This window comes from Arctopsyche grandis, chromosome 10 (genome assembly GCF_051622035.1).
Source record: "Arctopsyche grandis isolate Sample6627 chromosome 10, ASM5162203v2, whole genome shotgun sequence".
NCBI classification, from domain to species: Eukaryota; Metazoa; Arthropoda; class Insecta; order Trichoptera; family Hydropsychidae; genus Arctopsyche; species Arctopsyche grandis.
The window spans coordinates 28337092-28356682 of NC_135364.1; the positions used below are offsets into that span (position 1 = coordinate 28337092).

General features: G+C 39.5%; 2 protein-coding genes across 5 annotated transcripts; one reads left to right on the forward strand and one right to left on the reverse strand.

Moving 5' to 3' along the window:
- The first annotated feature begins 5200 nt into the window (after positions 1-5200).
- Positions 5201-8632, forward strand: Ufm1 (Ubiquitin-fold modifier 1). 2 transcript variants are annotated; one of them, XM_077440370.1, is made up of 5 exons: positions 5215-5343; positions 5539-5595; positions 7073-7203; positions 7278-7521; positions 7986-8632. In XM_077440370.1, exons 1-4 carry the CDS (start codon positions 5339-5341, stop codon positions 7352-7354), a joined length of 270 nt encoding a protein of 89 aa, XP_077296496.1. In that variant the 5' UTR covers positions 5215-5338; the 3' UTR covers positions 7355-7521; positions 7986-8632. The 2 variants fall into 2 exon arrangements, with proteins under 2 accessions (XP_077296495.1, XP_077296496.1); XM_077440369.1 differs by lacking the exons at positions 7073-7203; positions 7278-7521; positions 7986-8632 and adding an exon at positions 5709-6774 and having other exon boundaries at positions 5201-5343.
- On the reverse strand, positions 8571-14548 carry Alg11 (ALG11 alpha-1,2-mannosyltransferase). 3 transcript variants are annotated; one of them, XM_077440365.1, is made up of 10 exons: positions 14462-14548; positions 13850-14074; positions 13541-13776; positions 13252-13469; positions 11594-11716; positions 11355-11516; positions 11074-11272; positions 9150-9345; positions 8997-9079; positions 8571-8836 (listed from the first exon to the last, which is right to left on the reverse strand). In XM_077440365.1, exons 1-9 carry the CDS (start codon positions 14488-14490, stop codon positions 8998-9000), a joined length of 1470 nt encoding a protein of 489 aa, XP_077296491.1. In that variant the 5' UTR covers positions 14491-14548; the 3' UTR covers positions 8571-8836; position 8997. The 3 variants fall into 3 exon arrangements, with proteins under 3 accessions (XP_077296491.1, XP_077296493.1, XP_077296494.1); XM_077440367.1 differs by having other exon boundaries at positions 8645-8831; positions 14462-14539; XM_077440368.1 differs by having other exon boundaries at positions 8653-8836; positions 11355-11512; positions 11590-11716; positions 14462-14532.
- Between the last annotated feature and the right edge of the window lie 5043 nt (positions 14549-19591).

The following is a 19591-nucleotide window of genomic DNA, read 5'->3' on the forward strand; positions in this document are numbered from 1 at the left end:
GTTTTGCTGGTTGTGCTGGAGTTAGTTGTCTCGGCAGCGGGTCTTGCGTGAAGAACGTTGGTTGACGAAGTGCGTTGAGTGCTGGTCTTCGTTGGTTGTGCTGGAGTTAGTTGTCTCGGCAGCGGGTCTTGCGTTGCGTACCAGTCCGAGTTGTTCTTTTCTACCATGTTGCTTATTCTGTCTAGGCTACGTTGATAGTCAAGGTTGGTGGTCTGGACGGTGTTGTTGTGCAGGCGTTTTGCTGGTTGTGCTGGAGTTAGTTGTCTCGACAGCGGCTGTGTTGTGTTGGAGCTAGTTGGCTCAGTGGCGATTTGTTTCGCCGGTTGTGCTGGAGTGGGTTGACTCAACAGCGGGTTGTGTTGGTAGCTGGTCCATATGTACTTTCACACCATGTTACTGTTGCGGTCGTTACTATGGTAGTGAAGGTTTGTGACGGTCTGGACGGTGCTGTTGTGCAGGCTGCGGCGTCCTGCGTGGGCTCATCGAGGTGATGAATCATCGAAGGTGTGATGAGCGGTGCTGGCGGATCAACAGTAGTGGATCCATTTGGTTGTTGTCTCCGTTTACAGACATGATGTTAGCAGTTGTGTAGTTTGCTATGTGGGCTGCTTTGTAGGCTGCGATGTGGGCTGCTATGTGGGCTGCGCTGTGGGCTGCTATGTAGGCTGCAATGTGGGCTGCTATGTGGGCTGCGATGTAGGCTGCTATGTAGGCTGCGCTGTGGGCTGCTGTCGTGGCGGCTGTTGGTTGTTGTGGAGGCTGCACTGTGGGCTGCCGTGTTGACTGCGCTGTTGACTGCTGTCGTGGCGGCTGTTGGTTGTTGTGAGGGCTGCACTGTGGGCTGCCGTGTTGACTGCGCTGTTGACTGCTATGAAGGCTGCGTAGTTCTAAGATGGGGTCACCAATGTAGGCGGGGTACGATGTGTTGACCGTATCCCGGCCTAACGAAACACTGTTGTGTGGTTCAAAGATGGGGTCACCAATGTAGGCGGGGTAGCGATGTGTTGACAGCGCTGTTGGATGATCAGAAGGTTGCGTAGATCACGTCGGATTAGTACCAATGTAGGCGGGTTACATGTGTGTTGACCGTATCCCGGCCTAACGAAACACTGTTGTGCTAGTTTTATAAAGTTTTATTGTTTGCCTATGGTTGTACAAAGGTATGGTATTTGTGGGCAAAAGTATGTCGTTCAGCGGTCTCTGGATATGGTAGAGTGTCGCTGGCTCAGCATTCAGCTATGTACGGAAGGTCTCTGGATACGGCAGTGTGTTGCTGGCTCGTCCGGCTGGTTGATCTTCCAAGTCCGCGTAGTGTAGTGGTGGCTGGTCAGGAGCTGTATGTTGACTGGTCTGCTGCTGTGTGTCGACGCTTGCTGCTCTGGGTCGACTGGCGTTGTTTGGGTTGTACCTCCTTTTATAGTGTTTTTGGAATGCTTGGTGGAAGTGGTTATTGACGCGTACGAGAGGAATTTTGTTTTCGTCGAGGCGTCGAATTTTCTGGAATGCTTGATGGAAGTGGTTATTGACGCGTACGAGAGGAATTTTGTTTTCGTCGAGGCGTCGAATTTTCTGGAATGCTTGATGGTGTTCCGCTCGATGTATTTTGTTGTTGCGGAATATTCTCGAAGGTTTCGATGACGATGACGACGACGAGATTCCTACATGGCTCTCCGGTGAGTGTTAGCGATGTGTGTGATTTTGTGGGAATCTTGATGTGTTGGAGTCTATTGACTCGATGGCGTCGTTGTTTGTCCGGTTGTGCTGGAGAAAGTTGTCTCAACAGCGGGTCTTGTGTTGCATGCCGGTCCAAGTCTTGTTCTCTACCAGGTTGCTTATTTTGGGCGAGCTGCGTTGGTAGTGAAGGTTTGTGATGGCTTGGATGGTGCTGTTGTGCAGGCTGCTGTGTTCTGCGTGGAGTCATTCGCGTGACTGTTTTGCTGGTTGTGCTGGAGTTAGTTGTCTCGGCAGCGGGTCTTGCGTGAAGAACGTTGGTTGACGAAGTGCGTTGAGTGCTGGTCTTCGTTGGTTGTGCTGGAGTTAGTTGTCTCGGCAGCGGGTCTTGCGTGAAGAACGTTGGTTGACGAAGTGCGTTGAGTGCTGGTCTTCGTTGGTTGTGCTGGAGTTAGTTGTCTCGGCAGCGGGTCTTGCGTTGCGTACCAGTCCGAGTTGTTCTTTTCTACCATGTTGCTTATTCTGTCTAGGCTACGTTGATAGTCAAGGTTGGTGGTCTGGACGGTGTTGTTGTGCAGGCGTTTTGCTGGTTGTGCTGGAGTTAGTTGTCTCGACAGCGGCTGTGTTGTGTTGGAGCTAGTTGGCTCAGTGGCGATTTGTTTCGCCGGTTGTGCTGGAGTGGGTTGACTCAACAGCGGGTTGTGTTGGTAGCTGGTCCATATGTACTTTCACACCATGTTACTGTTGCGGTCGTTACTATGGTAGTGAAGGTTTGTGACGGTCTGGACGGTGCTGTTGTGCAGGCTGCGGCGTCCTGCGTGGGCTCATCGAGGTGATGAATCATCGAAGGTGTGATGAGCGGTGCTGGCGGATCAACAGTAGTGGATCCATTTGGTTGTTGTCTCCGTTTACAGACATGATGTTAGCAGTTGTGTAGTTTGCTATGTGGGCTGCTTTGTAGGCTGCGATGTGGGCTGCTATGTGGGCTGCGCTGTGGGCTGCTATGTAGGCTGCAATGTGGGCTGCTATGTGGGCTGCGATGTAGGCTGCTATGTAGGCTGCGCTGTGGGCTGCTGTCGTGGCGGCTGTTGGTTGTTGTGGAGGCTGCACTGTGGGCTGCCGTGTTGACTGCGCTGTTGACTGCTGTCGTGGCGGCTGTTGGTTGTTGTGAGGGCTGCACTGTGGGCTGCCGTGTTGACTGCGCTGTTGACTGCTATGAAGGCTGCGTAGTTCTAAGATGGGGTCACCAATGTAGGCGGGGTACGATGTGTTGACCGTATCCCGGCCTAACGAAACACTGTTGTGTGGTTCAAAGATGGGGTCACCAATGTAGGCGGGGTAGCGATGTGTTGACAGCGCTGTTGGATGATCAGAAGGTTGCGTAGATCACGTCGGATTAGTACCAATGTAGGCGGGTTACATGTGTGTTGACCGTATCCCGGCCTAACGAAACACTGTTGTGCTAGTTTTATAAAGTTTTATTGTTTGCCTATGGTTGTACAAAGGTATGGTATTTGTGGGCAAAAGTATGTCGTTCAGCGGTCTCTGGATATGGTAGAGTGTCGCTGGCTCAGCATTCAGCTATGTACGGAAGGTCTCTGGATACGGCAGTGTGTTGCTGGCTCGTCCGGCTGGTTGATCTTCCAAGTCCGCGTAGTGTAGTGGTGGCTGGTCAGGAGCTGTATGTTGACTGGTCTGCTGCTGTGTGTCGACGCTTGCTGCTCTGGGTCGACTGGCGTTGTTTGGGTTGTACCTCCTTTTATAGTGTTTTTGGAATGCTTGGTGGAAGTGGTTATTGACGCGTACGAGAGGAATTTTGTTTTCGTCGAGGCGTCGAATTTTCTGGAATGCTTGATGGAAGTGGTTATTGACGCGTACGAGAGGAATTTTGTTTTCGTCGAGGCGTCGAATTTTCTGGAATGCTTGATGGAAGTGGTCGTACGAGCATTTAGTTTATTGATGCGTACGAAAGGAATTTTGTTTTCGTCGAGGCGTCGAATTTTCTGGAATGCTTGATGGAAGTGGTTATTGACGCGTACGAGAGGAATTTTGTTTTCGTCGAGGCGTCGAATTTTCTGGAATGCTTGATGGTGTTCCGCTCGATGTATTTTGTTGTTGCGGAATATTCTCGAAGGTTTCGATGACGATGACGACGACGAGATTCCTACAATAGCTTTAGGGTCAAAGCCAGGACGATGTCCGTAAGAGAATGGGGTCATACGCTTCCTTTGTTTCCAAGACACGTGTATACGAAGGACGTGTCGACCTATTTTCGAGGCGCGTGTTTTATAGGTTCAAGCGCCACACATGAATGCTTTTTCTTTGTTTCCACGAACACGTGTAAATGATTGCCACGAGTAAACGATTTTCAGGATATGTGTCGCAGTGGCCTGGTGAGATCATTGTTTGTTTATGATCGAACGATGAACTCTTTCTTCTGGAATGGTCGAAGGGGTCGTTGCTCTCGAGTTCTGCGTGATTGTACAGGATATATGGGATCACTGTTTTTGCTTAGAAATGGCACACTTTGTGTTATATTCCTACAATACATTCATTAATAGACTTCTTTTGGGTAAAAGTGAGAACGCTTGACAGGAAAAGCGGAGCTAGATGTTGGTTGCCATTATGCCGGTGCCAGACATGAGTTCAAAGTGATCACTTCTTTGAAGACTTTGCTCACACATTTGGTCACATATTGTTGTATCTGCCAGATATGTGTTCAAAGATTTGATCAACCAGGCTCGCGCAACTGGGCTTCGCGCATTGTGACATGCACACAAACATTTTGACTTTTATCCCTTTGATGTGCGCTAAAAAACCGACACGGAACGGCAAAGCGCACTTAAGTGATCAAATATGTGACAATAGTATCAAATGCCCGTGCCACACATGTGAAACCTTATTTGATTACATCGTTGAACACATGTCTGGCGCCGGCATAATGGCAACCAACATCTAGCCCCGCTTTTCCTGTCGAACGTTCTCACTTTTACCTTCTTTTGTTTATTTTATATTATTACAAGATATATTAGAAAGACTCACACACCTTTATAAAACTCGAAATCCCCGCCGGTAGTTATCTAGGATTTGTTTGAATTAACTAAATTTTTTATACCTGCTTTCTATTCGATTTCTAAATAATTCTAATTAGAAATGTGGGCGAAAGTATTAGCGTGGCGGGCTTTCAATAGAAATAACTTCAGCATTCATAGAGTTAAAAATAATCGCATACCTACCAAGTTATCAAAATACATAATAATATAAATGTACATAATTTGAATTACTAACGTTACTTCAACATCGGACACAGTTTTGAATTTGATTGGAATAGTTAATAATCGAGTAACTATGGTCTCGCAAAGAGGAAAAGTATCACAAATATTATATATTACGCTGCGTATAACATGCTAGTTATTTAAAAAAGCATGTGAGCTATTAAGAGTTTTACATAATGTAAATTTTAATTTAAATATCTAACTGAACTGCTGGTATTTATACACTAAAATATTTTTCCTACTTTAATTTATTCATATGGCAACACAAACGCAAATGTCATAAACGTCACTTCCTACTTCTGGGCGTACTTTCCCCATCCGACATATTGTCGCAGCTAAAACCGATAAAACAAATATTTTCTTTTTATCTGTCACCCTTTCACTTATTAAATATGTCGTAAGTATCATATTATACTATAAATCTGTTCATAAATATATTTATATCTACCATAGAATGTAAGAAAAAAATCATTTCAAAGTTCTGTCACCATAATCGCACCATGTATATTTTATATATTAAATAACATAATTAATTTAACGTCTTTATCATTATGTTATGCTAATATAATGTAAAAATTAATTTATTTTACAGATCAAAAGTCACCTTCAAAATTACCTTGACGTCTGATCCAAAATTGCCTTTTAAAGTGTAAGTAATAATATTTCAGTATTTATAATTCATAATTATAACTATCATAGTTCATAATTATCAGCATTGCAGGTTTTTTTATTTCATTATTTTATTTATATTTTTATTTTTAGTTGATAGTTTCGATTTTCGCTTAATATTAAGATCATGAATCGATTAAGCGATTCGAAAAATACAAATGAAATATTTAAACTGTTCAAAGACTTTGTGGAACTGTGTGAAAATGAAATGTGGCCGAGCGAAAGAACGTCTCCTGACGAAGTCACGAGAGCATTCAAATTGAGTCACTTAATCGAAACGTACTTCCAAAGACTCGACAGTGATGAATGTGTAAAAACGTTTTCCAAATGGTTCAATGAGAAATATAATAGAACGATATGTATAGACAGTGAATTATTTCTTAAAGCAGACGATAAAATTCTCGAAAAGATTTTATCCAGCGATACCAGCAATGAGATCACCGATTGCGGGCTGACGGAATATTTTAAAATTTGCGGCCAATCTAGAATGGAATTGATCGTGAAGAAGTTGATTCTAGAATCTCAAACGATAGACGCCGTTGAAAAGTATGCGAATTGTGCAAAAGTCAGTTCGGAAGTTGAGCGAGACCTGAAGTCGGAATTGTTCCTGAACGAAATCATGCAAAACTTAAACTCCGTTGACGAAACCATAGAATTAATAATGAATAATAATGTCTGCGATGGTTTGACGTTTATTTTCAATTTGATTTTGTACGACGATACCGCATACGTCAAAGCAATAGATGCACTTTGGCAGTATTTGAAGTGTAAACTTGCTTTGAGAGACGATACTAATGCTCAATTGTGGAATTGGATTATTCTAGAAACAGACAAAACCATAATGTGTCAAGTTTGTAAAAAGAACGCTGAAATAATATCAGAAATCAGTTCCTTTTTGAGGTATTGCGGTGATTGTATGCGAAAACAGGCTTCGAACTTCTTCGATGATTGGATTATCGACGAGGATGCTTTTCCTTATACGGAAATCACATACAAGAACATAGTCAAGTTTTTTAACAGTATTAAAAGCGACTCTGAAACCGTCGAAAGCCTCGTTAAATCTATCAACGCGTCAAGCAAAAATGATCCATTTTGGAATGATGTGTATGAATCTTGTCAAATTAATATCGATGTGTGAATAAATTATATTATATGTATAATTTTATGTGTTTCATTTGTTATTTTATTTACCAAATCAGAAATTCAATATTGTAATACTTCAAACGAGCATAGGCAACAGTTGTATTGATCATTGTCATCATTATGTATGGAAAGATGAGGACGAGTTGTATGAATGTGCCAAATTTCTGGTTCACTCTTCATTATTTGAGATTGGTGTCTCGTTTATATATTCTTTATTATTGACATTTCTATGCTGTATTATTAATTTTTGGTTTTATTTGTATATTTTCGCAATGATGTGGGTTTTTCAATGAATAAATAATTGTTTACCTCAGATTGAGTGTGCCGGAGGCGACGCCATTCACAGCCGTACTTAAATTCGCAGCCGAAGAGTTCAAAGTACCACCGGCGACTAGCGCAATCATCACCGATGACGGGATTGGGATAAATCCACAGCAAACGGCTGGTTCGTTCATTTGCTCAAGTACTAAAGCATTCCGATTGTGATGTTTTTTTTTCATAATGTTTTGTTGTTTTCAGGGAATATATTCTTGAAACATGGGTCCGAATTGAGATTAATACCCCGTGATAGAGTTGGATTTTTATTAAAGGATTAAATATAAAATGAAATTCTTTTATTTATTTTTATGTTGAATAATTGTACCATTCCTCGTCATTCACTACCTAATCCTTGATAGTTTTTTTCTTTTTAAATAAATTAAAGAATAAAGCTATTTATTTTAAAATCTTATTTCAACAATCAAAACAACGAAAAAAATAAATAGTTTAAAGGCGAAAACACACTGAGTGGTACGGAACGTCATGTCCTTGGCTCCCCGCTCGGTGGCCCTTACGGCATAAAGTTGATGAAGACTCGAAAAATGAAGTCGTACCAAAGCATTAAGATTAAGAGTGGCAGTAGACGGTTTCGTCGGCTTCTAATTTTGATGCTTTGGTACGAGTTCATTTTTCGAGTCTTCACCAATTCAGAATTTGTGCCATAAGGTGGGTGTTTCCCAAACCGATTTCGGGTGTAGTTGCACGTGCAGAGTGCATACTTTCTCCTACGTTCCTTCAAATATGGGATTCACCGTTATCGATTACTGTCGAGCAAAGATAAAATATCACCGAAAACACTCCAGGGGGTGATTTTTGGCACTGTGTACCATGTATATGGGCTAGGGGTGTTGTGTTTTTTCGCATGTTTAAAAATATCTATAAAAAAAACACGTACCATGTACCATTCAGTGTGTTTTCGCCCTTAAGGTCTATTCATACTAGAACAAAATGTAACCGCAACTGAACGTAACCAAGTGTGAAAATTATTCTTATGTATATTTTGTATGGCCACATTCATGACTAACGTGCAGTAGCAGTAGCAGTAGCCGACAAAATCTATTCATACAATACAGCAGTACATGTCACCGTAATGTATCGATCGAAACTGGTTTTCTTTGGCCACTGGAAATATTAGCGAGTGCACGCGTACTGACAAAAGTGCGCGTGCGCATATGAATATTTTCGCAATCGTCATATTGACAGACGCAAGCAATATTGAGCCATATCGTCGCACTCTGTAATGTATGTGTAAGGCGATTTTGCCTGGCATTCAGCCAAATTTGTCTGAACGTGCCGAAACCGTGAGGTGCTGGATATAGTATGAATAGAAACTGTCGTTTACGTGAGTTGCTGTGCTGTGAACTACTGGATAGTATGAATAGACCTTTATTCGTATTTTAATAATTAAACTACCAAGGATTGGATAGTGTTGGCGAATAGTTATGTATGTTACCTTTTATGATTTTTCATGTTCATTCTTTATAAAATAAATTAAATGGAAATTTTTTGTATTATATAAATGTCTTTATATTCTAATGTACATATGTAAGATGATTAAAACCAATCATAATATTTTCATTCAGTTTAATCTGCCATTCCAAGAAAATAATCACTCATATACATTGTTAATTACACTGGAATATTTTGCACACTACTTATTATTATACTACAATAAATGTACATTTCGTCGATAAGAAATATACAAAAGAAGTCTTCCAACTCCAAATTGTGATGTGTCCTTTTTGATCGTAATATCTAAACTATCGTTCCGAAAAAAAAAATTTATAATCATAAATAAACACTCTCAAAGCAGTGAATATTTAACGCTAAAAATCTAGGAAAATATATCACATTTTTATACAATTAAATAAATAAAGATAACACGAATCAACATTAGGCCCAGTCGTTCATATTCATCACCTTAAGAAGAGTTCATCAACGGATCAATAGCTCTGAGGAAACCTTTTTCGAATTCTTTCTGCGAAAATCTATCGACGGAAGCCCTGGAAAAAAATTCAACGTAAACAAACACGAAACGCATCAAATTCACTATTCAAAGTATCATATATTTACCGAGCTGCACTCCGAATGGTGTGTCTTTGGTCTTCGGTGAGAGCCAACACTTCTAAAATAGTTCGGGCATAGTCTTCAGGAGTCGAAGCCAAAAAGCCTGTTCGGCTCACTTCCGAAGTTTCAATGATATCAGCTAAAGGACCACCGGATCGGTGAGCGATCATTATCAAACCGGCAGCCATACATTCAACGACGCCTACAAATAATATAATATATATATATATAAAAACGGACGCGATGTATATGGGTATGTGGCGGATGCGTCGACAAGTATGGAGATTTCAAAAAAACAAATTTTAGAATGCCACGAGTGTATGTTGTGCCTAGAGATATTTAATAAAATAAATACACGCGAACGAGGCGCACAACCAATCAGCGTGCAGCACACCAATCAACAGGCGCCCAACCAATCAAGTGGTCCACGTGGACTAAAACGTGTGACCAATTAGAGCAATGACGGTACATTCTGACCAATGGCTGCATTTTAAGCATCAGCTATAGGCAGGGCCGCTGAGAGGGGGGGGGGGAAGCTGGGGTTTAAATTACAGGGCCCGGACTACTTGAGGGGCCCCGTGTTGGGACGTTCGACTGATCGATATTGATATTTTATAATGGTTCTCATAGATTTTTCGCATATTAAAAATATATCTACAAGATGTTTCTTTTGGTTTGTCATAGGGTATGGAATTATTTTTCTATTTTTTCCGGGATTTCTCTCAGCGGCCCTGGCTATAGGGATGTGGGAAAGCGGGGTGTGGAGCGTCTGACATGTGCTCCTGATATTGAGCACCTGACTCGGAACGGGTGACGTCAGCGTCAGTGGCGCGGCGCGGGGGCCTACACATATACACAAATACACACATTCATCATTTTGAACGGGTGAACAGGTAGGTTCGTTTCGAACGGGTGAACAGGTAGGGTAGGCGAACGTGTAATGCGCGCACTCAACATTTTACTATTAATACGTGCGCGTGCCTATAAATTACCTTACATAATATTTATGTGGTAGAGATTCCTGACAGATGACGCTGTTCAGGACCACGGTTGGAATGTGGCGGTTGAGGTGAAGATCAAACACGTGCGTTTTCAGTCATGTTGTTTATTAAGACGATACGTGCGGAGGTTTAGCGACCAACCGCGCGGAGCACAGCTCCAACTGCGACTAACCGTTACATCTTTGCCCCTTTTCATCCCCTTCTCATAATCAGTCGTAACATACTCTTTCCCAGCCATAGCCCATACATCAGCCTTTCGTTCAATTCCAACCCTACATTTATGTATAACATATAACTTTATTTTGATTGGTGTATCAATTATTTTCCGAAACCACCCGTTGAAATCATCAATCTTAGACAGTGATCTTCAAAATGCCCCGTAAACCATTAGATTAATATTATAGCCAGCAGTTTGGCTTAATGGTAGCGTATATATTTAGCACCACTGAGGTCGAAGGTTCGAGTCCTCGTCAAACTGCTGGTTAGGTTTGGGGGTTTTGTGACTCCAAATCGATCGTTTCTCTATCAGAGTTTGCCAATTTTATCTGATCATTGTTGAAACGGTTCCTGAAAATTGGTATTAGATCATTTCCTGTTGTCACAAAATCTGTGTGTATAATTTGTAAAAATTATGCATAGTAATCTGAAATCTATAGATATCTCTATAGACATCTCTATAATTTCGTGTTTATTATATGTATAAAAATTGTAATAATAATTGTACACAAAAATCTAAAAATAGTCCATAGATGTCTCTTTGATTATTATTTCTGTACTGATTAATCGTTATATGCTATGTATTCTGGTTGTATATGTATTATTGTATTTCTGACCGTTATCGTACAATCGTCGCATTGGAGCGATCTGTAATGACGAGTGTATATTGATTGTAACAATAAAATAAAAATAACCAAATAAAATCATGTTACCGATTCCAAAGTGTTCATTCCACATGGCGTGAAGTCCCATGACGGCGTGCTGGTAAGTGTTAAGAAGTTCACAATACGAAACATTCACTTTGAACTGCACAGTGTCTTCCAAAGATAGATGTTTGGCCAAGTCTTTTAAATTTTTCACCCTTTCTTTGTCTTCTTCGTGTCGACAAGATCCGACGAAAATCAACCGCAACTAAAATAAAGAGCAAACAATTACATACATGATTTTCTCCGTTAAGATTTAAGATACTTTATACATAGAGAATATTCAATACTCTGTTCCACAACTCTTCGTTGTTCATCAAGAGCGTTCTGAGTTCATACATGGCTTGTAACATTAGAGGGTGATCTTTTTCAGGACGGAATTGACCGACCGATATGATATTGATCGGCCCTTTTTCGTTGACTAAGGAACGTAGCGACTTCAACTGTCCTACCTGAAGATAGAAAAAAAATAATAAGATATCTAAAATAATAAGGAATTTGATTATATGTATATCGAAACGAAACTAACCTCACACGGAGGATAAACTCTATGCGTATTCAGAGGGACTTTCCAAAGTTTATTGATGTGCTCTTCAGTCCATGTACCGTTAACCATAACCATATCAGCGCAACGACCCACAAATCCATACAACTGAAACGTTTACAATGCTTATACAAAACTATTTTTATAATATACATATGTATTGTTACGTACACCGCGGATTAAGCGAATAGAATCCCAGAGACTATGTGACCATTCAAGGGTTATCTGTTAACGGATTAACTAAGTGCTTGCACTTAGACCAATGGATATCTGTTATCGGATTAACTAAGTGCTTGCACTTACTTCCAGGATTATATATGGACTCTAAGTGCATTTAGGCTAAACAATGACCGTTATTAGTCCTTTCTCAGAATCGGTACAGGGAGACCCAATGTCGTGGAAATACATATCCGAATACGTGACTATACAACAGGTAAACAGATTAGACGTCCTGAGAGATCTACCCTTTATAAGGCGGTACGTAGGCGATATCATGTCATTCTGGACTGAGCACTGCCAGTGTGTGTATCTCCTTAATCATCAACAGTATTTTATAGTTTATATGCTACACAAAGTCCAATGCACTCAAAGAAGTATGGAACGCTGTATGCTCGGCATAATAAGGAGAGACAGGAAACGGAACACGTGGGTGAGAAAGGTAGTGGATAGAGTAAAGAGATTGAAATGGCAATTGGCGGGCCAATATCAAGACATTCTGGACTGAGCACTGCCAGTGTGTGTATCTCCTTAATCATCAACAGTATTTTATAGTTTATATGCTACACAAAGTCCAATGCACTCAAAGAAGTATGGAACGCTGTATGCTCGGCATAATAAGGAGAGACAGGAAGCGGAACACGTGGGTGAGAAAGGTAGTGGACATAGTGGATAGAGTAAAGAGATTGAAATGGCAATTGGCGGGCCAATATCAAGACATTCTGGACTGAGCACTGCCAGTGTGTGTATCTCCTTAATCATCAATAAATGCTGTGACACGACTTTGGCCTTTTACTTGGATCCTCCACCCACCCCTACGCAACAATACCATCTCGAATTTGCTGATATATAAATATGCTACCCACTCTGTAAATTGTATATATTTCTAGAAATATTAATATTGTTACGTATACTAAAAAAGAGCCGCCGAGTAGTTGCAATCAGATTAGGCCGGTTAGCATCCCAGAGACCGTGCGACCGTGATAATTGGTTTCGAGGATTATCTGCAAACTAAGTGCTGTCGGCTAAACAATGATTGCACTTAGCGGCGATAGCGATACTCGGTCCCGTGGAATTCTCAGAAGTGACCGTTACCTTGGTATCGTGGGAATACATATCCGAATACGTGACATAACAATAGGCAAACAAATTAGACGTCGAAGATGTCCTGAGAGATCTATCCCTTATAAAGCGATACTTAGGCGATATCATGTCATTCTGTACTGAGCACTGCCAGTGCGTGTATATCCTTAATCATCAATAAATGCTGTGACACGACTTTGGCCTTTTACTTGGATCCTCCACCCACCCCTACGCAATAATATTATCGAATTTGTCCATAGATGTCTCTATAATACTATATAAATATAATTGTTTATCGATGTCTGTAATTGGCCAGGAATTAGACTAGGTTAACTATTACGTACCCAACCGAACATTTGATAATATATCATCTTCAACCAAGTGAAGACTGGGTTTCTAGCGATCAAACTAGCGTTGTTATGCGACGCTAGCCTCAGCTTGACTCTTCGCATCATGTCCTCGGTTATGGTTGGGTAGTGTGTGTACGTAGCAGTTTTACACGGTCCCAAATATTTGAATATCGGCAGGGTGAAAGCGTACCCCATTGTGTCGATGAAAATATCTAAAAACGATACACGTATAAATATAAACTTTGCGGTAGAATGTGCAAGTTACGATATGAGACTTACTTACCAGGATTCAATTTCAGCACGGCTTCGAATCCCAATACGATCGAGCCTAAGCTCTGCAGTAGCAATGTAAAGTAAGGATATTTGCTAGCTTCGACGAATCCCCTCATCGTCAGATAAATGAAATGGACGCGTTTTATGTCGACTTTGATGTTGAACGTCGTCTGCGCTTTGTTTAGAATCTCTTCGGGTGTCGCATCTACGTCTCCGGTGTAAACGCAAATTTTGGTAGTAGGATGTCTGTGTTAAATGGGGTAAATGGTTAAGCGGTGAACAGTCGGTTGGTTTTGTTGTGGAATAGAGGAGACTTTACCTGGTCAGAATGGCGTTTATGGCTACCCATAATACTCTCTCACCTCCGCCGCCTGCATTGCAATACGGATGGAATAGACCGATTATAGTGCCTTCTCGGAAACGGCGTTGTCGCTTTTGCTCTTTCACTCTCATAAGCCATGTAGCAAACCATAACGCCAGAGGTACCATCAATAGAGTGGCCAACGTTATGAACAACAATGTCAGAGGAAGAATGACGAGTAAACTGAAAAATAAATGTTGTCCTATGAAACCTTGAGATGAGAATCAGATGTAAATTCTTGAAACATTCATATATATCATACTATTAAATGAGCAATTCTTGTGTGTTTGTCAATTTTATCTTGGAAAGTGGCCTAATGACTAATGGGGATTTAGATAGTTCAGATTATAATCCAACACCATTTTAATTTATAATATGCGTTAATTTACATATATGTGAATTTTGCTCGTTTTGTTTGGATGAAGCTTGTTCTAATTATTACAAGGTTTATATTATTATTTTGAAATAAAATTATGGTAAAAACAATGAATACAAGCTAAATAGAAGCTTTCAAAATCGGAAATCTTTTTGATAATGTAGTATGTTCGGCATATTAAGTATATTTCTTACAAAAAGGGTTCGAACACGAATTCCCACATGTTTACGCCGGCACGTCACTTACACGTAAATGACAGTTATCGAAACGTCGCTGAACACGACCATAATTATATTATATTATAGAAAAATGTCTATGAAAAAGGGAAGTGGTAAAAGAAGCGCTAGTGATTTTGACCCGCGTATAGTTATTCGCACTTGAAATAAAATAAAACTAATTCTAATTGACCGGAAAATTAATACATTTAGTAAATACCCAACCAACATAAACAAGCAGGGGCGTCACTTCAGCTTTTCCCAGGGAGGGGAAAAATTTTTGAACAGTAAGGAATTAATTTTTTAGCGTATTTAGTTTTAGTATTTATTTTATAAACATTATACTTCATATGTGAAAATTTTGATCACCTACCTTGATTATAAATAACAATTTATCGAGCTTTGAAATTGAAACAAACTGTGTTGCAATCGAACGCCGATAGGTTAGTTAAGCTGCCAAATTTATTGATAAACCAACCAACTATCGTCACAATCGTATACGAGTTATTGAATAGACGTTAGAATAGGAATCCAAATTCTCGCAATCTCCAATGCCTCGCAAATTAGAAGGAAATCAGATCGGTCGATATATTGTCCGCGTGTAGGGGGCTTGGGTAATACGGGTCTACTTGACGAGACAGAATGTTAAATGACAGAAAACGCAAATATCGGAAGGCAAAGATCGAAAATCGAAAGATCAAAAAAAAATGGTGCATGGTAAACGGTACATACTTACAAACATACTCACTTAATTTGCGCGAGCAGGATACAACAGGAACAAGAGGAACATGCTTTTACTCCTGTATTCTGCGCGCGCACATTAATACGGGAGAAAAAGCCTGTTCCTCTTGTTCCTGTTGTATCCTGCTCGCGCAAATTAAGTGAGTATGTACCGTTTACCATGCACCATATTTTTTTTGATCTTTCGACTTAAGATCTTTCGATTTTCGATCTTTGCCTTCCGATATTTGCGTTTTCTGTCATTTAACATTCTGTCTCGTCACGGAGACTGAGATAATACATACCTAGTTTTATTGTAATTGACAAAAAAACTTTGTTTCATTTTTCTTTCAGGAAAATTTGCCAACAATCATTAACATCAACAATAGCCATTCCCATTCAATAACTTCCGCAGAAGCTCTTAGTAATCTACGGCCGACGCCTTTGCGAAAGTTAGAATTTTTTAACTATTTCGACAATTTCAAAACCCCTATGGAGTCTTGCATTCACCACAGGAACATTATGGAACTACTGGTGAAATCTAAGGCAGATCTGGCGAATTCCAGATTGTTCCCCAAATACCGGACTGTCAAGAACGGTTCGGTGATTACTAGTCAAATGTGAACCGGTCGCTCTAGATCGGTCACACGTGATCACCCGTCACACTAAGGGCGCGATCACACAGCGAGGGAGCGGTATGCTATACGCGGGATATTTTTTTTAGATAGTTTTAAACACACACAAATTGTAGGGTCATACCCGGTACGATACGCCGGATCTTACGGGATCGTGCGGGATCGGGGCGGTCTCGTTGAAATTCTATAGAATTGTTTATACTAACTTGACGGTGATATATAGTAATTCGTCGACCCTCGGACGACGCTTGACAGTGATCGATAACGGTGTATCCCATATTTGCAAAAAAATATAGCAGAACTTGTCGGAATAATAAGATTATAGAAAATACAAATTACATTAAGGATTTCAAGCTTTTATTGTTTAATAATTCAGTTTTAAACTTAATTAGTAAACAATTAACAAAAATAGACAAACAAGTGTCCGGTTTATAACAACAATTGACTAATGTTTCCGGGTAGGTTTAAGAATTAAATACTCATTCGATACTTTCATAAACAAACTCTGCGATCACGGACAAAGATGTATTCAGCATAAAGGGTTTTATGTAGTACACTAATTGTTTACCGGAACCAATTGTTACTAAATAAACAGAAATGACTAGACAATGGACTCAAGTTTTTTGGTACAAAAACTAAATACGTACTTAAATCCCTAATACCATCAACAGATAAACGAACAAAGATGTTTTTTACGTAAAGGGCTATAGTGCACTCAATATGGACTGTAACTAATTGATACTGAATGCATTTCCGTATGAATGTATGTACATGTCGATACAATAACATGTTCGTTTAAAGAGAGCCCATTTTTACTTTATTTTATATCAAGAACAAAGTATTTTTTATTTATACTTTTTATACTCAAGAAAGTGGTGACTGCAAACAGTTCGTCTTTTGAGCTCGGTCATCGCAGTTCATAATATCGGTACATCGCAGTTCATAATGTCAGAAAAATTAATAGAAGTTGTGCGACAGTACGAATGTGTCTATGACGTCAGATCCGTAAAATATAAGGACCAAAACATTCGCAATGAAGCTTGGGAGGAGATGTCAAAAAAAATATGGGATACACCGTTATCGATCACTGTCAAGCGTCGTCCGAGCGTCGACGAATTGGTATATATCACCGTCAAGTTAGTATAAACAATTCTATAGAATTTCAACGAGACCACTCCGATCCCGCACGATCCCGTAAGATCCGGCGTATCGTACCGGGTATGACCCTACAACTTGTGTGTGTTTAAAACTATCTAAAAAAAATATCCCGCGTATAGCATACCGCTCCCTCGCTGTGTGATCGCGCCCTAAAACTGGTCACGAGAAAACTGGTCACACCCTAAAATCGGTCAACCAGTTTTCTCGTGACCGATTTTAGGGTGTGACCAGTTTTCTCGTGACTAGTTTTAGTGTGACGGGTGATCACATGTGACCGATCTAGAGCGACCGGTTGTCCTGTGACTGGTTCACATATGACTAGTAGTCCGTTTACCATTGTTTGAGCCAAAAGCCCACTTGGTCGTTGGTTGGGCTCTTACGGTCTGCCGCGAACTTCTCCCGCCCGCTATTGAGCTGCGATCCGAAAAAGGACGACCCGTAAGTCTGGTGAGCAGCCAGCCACAGCCTTCATCCACAGCCTTCGCCATAAAGGGGCAGAGGCACACTCCCCGGCTCGGCTCGGCTCGGCATCATTTATACCATTGTAACCTCTTGTTTCTAATCACCCCGCAACCCCGCACCATTCCAGAACGAGCTGGTCGACGAACCACATCCACAGTCGCTGTATTCATTCACCTGCAGCTAAGCGAACAGATATTCAATAGCTCAACTAAACTTGGGTGAAAATGTTTCTCACAAACATTTTAATAAACCACTCCAATCTATAAATACTGATTTCGAAATCAAACAATCCACTTCCACTAATATTGTAGAAAACCTAGAAGAGGCTGGTAAAAAAAAAATCGACAAAATGGAATACAGTGATGAAGAATGCAAAGCGAATCTTATTATTGAATTTATGCTATTGTTTTGGTCAAAACTTACCGCCTTGAATCTGTCAACGGGACAATTATTATCCTGCATAGAAATAATAAATGGCCAAACAGATGAACAATTTCTTGAATGGTTTACTGGATCTGGCAGACATACAGTGAAACGATACCGTAGATCGACTATCAGTGTACAGCCTACAGCCATTTCGAGACGAAAGCCTGGTCTTACAAGAGGGAACAAAAGATTGAAAGGTGGGCATTCAGTGGACGAAAGAAAAAAGAAAAAGAGAAATTTGGGGGAAAGTGTTTCACGAAACGCCGCGCCACATACTGCCAAGTCACATTAATTTTTGATATTTTGAATATTTCCATTACTTATTTATTAGTGTGACAATTATTTTATACTGATTATTTGATAAATTGAATCAATTAGAGATATAGCATTGTAAGATTTAAATAATAATGTCTTTAAATATTCTAACTGTCACCTCAGAATAATTATTTGTTAGATTTCCAAGTGTTCTGTAATCACGAAAAGCTAAGCACCAACATTTTCTTCGTTAGTATTTCTTGCAGCATTTATTTTTATAAATAAATTAAATACAATTGGCGCTCCCTTTAGTTAAATAAGATTTTGTATCCCTAAATTACCTTCACATAGATTGCCCTATGTGTGAGTAGTTGTTTTATCTATTTTTTTGTGTATTATTTAATTTCGTTATTTTGATTCCAATAATACACATATTGTATTTGTTTTTTTTCCCTCTTTAGATTATGTTTTCTGATTGTCTTTAAATAATTAGTTAAGAAATAAGAATTTGTGCTATTTTATTATGTGTATGTAAATTTTATATATTTGTATTTAATTTACGGTTTTATTCTCTATTATTTTAATAAAACAAAAAAATGTATATAAAACTATTTGTATTCTCATTTGTACTATAAATAATATCATACTCGTTTTCCAAGCAAAACAGACTTCACAATGATAAACATTTTTATTACTTGCCATGTTGTACTCGGCCGCATTAGAGATTACTTCTGAAGCAGCAGGGGTGCTCTGATCATCGAAATTGTTTATTATTTAAAATTAAACTCTTCATAAAAATAGATGCTAAGTAGACGTTAAAATTGAACATTTTTAATGGCCTTAAAAAGCTAAAATGTAAAATGAAAATGCTGAAAATGTCAAAAATAGATGCCCAAAATAAATATCTCAACTCATTATTTATAGTTTCTAGACAGTTCTTTTTAAAATAAAGAGTTTTTAAATTGATTGATTTCAGTATTACATTTGTGCTTGATGGAAATATATGTTTATATATTTAAATTAGGAATTTTTTCTCTGGTATCATTTTTTATATTATATTAAAGTTATTTATTTTTAGGTGGTTATTGCAGTGAAGGTATTGTTACGTCTCAAAATGTTTTCGAGTACACTTTAACAAAGAATAAATGGAAAAAATAGGAACAATGAATTTATATCGCTCTAGTCATACCGCACTGCTAGTTTTGAAGAATTTTGTGATTTAAAACTACCAATGTTTGGTTTTTTTTTGTTTACACGCATCTGTACATATACCCAAAAAGTTCAATGTCTAAATTTTTTACCAAAAATGAGTATTAAAATGCAAAAAAATTACCAAGTCTTAAGCAAGCTGCTGATATTATGAATAAAATGTAATCATTTGAAGGTAAAGTAATATTTCGATACAGGAGATTTTTCTTCGTCTAAACAAATACGGTGATGATAGTTTTGATTA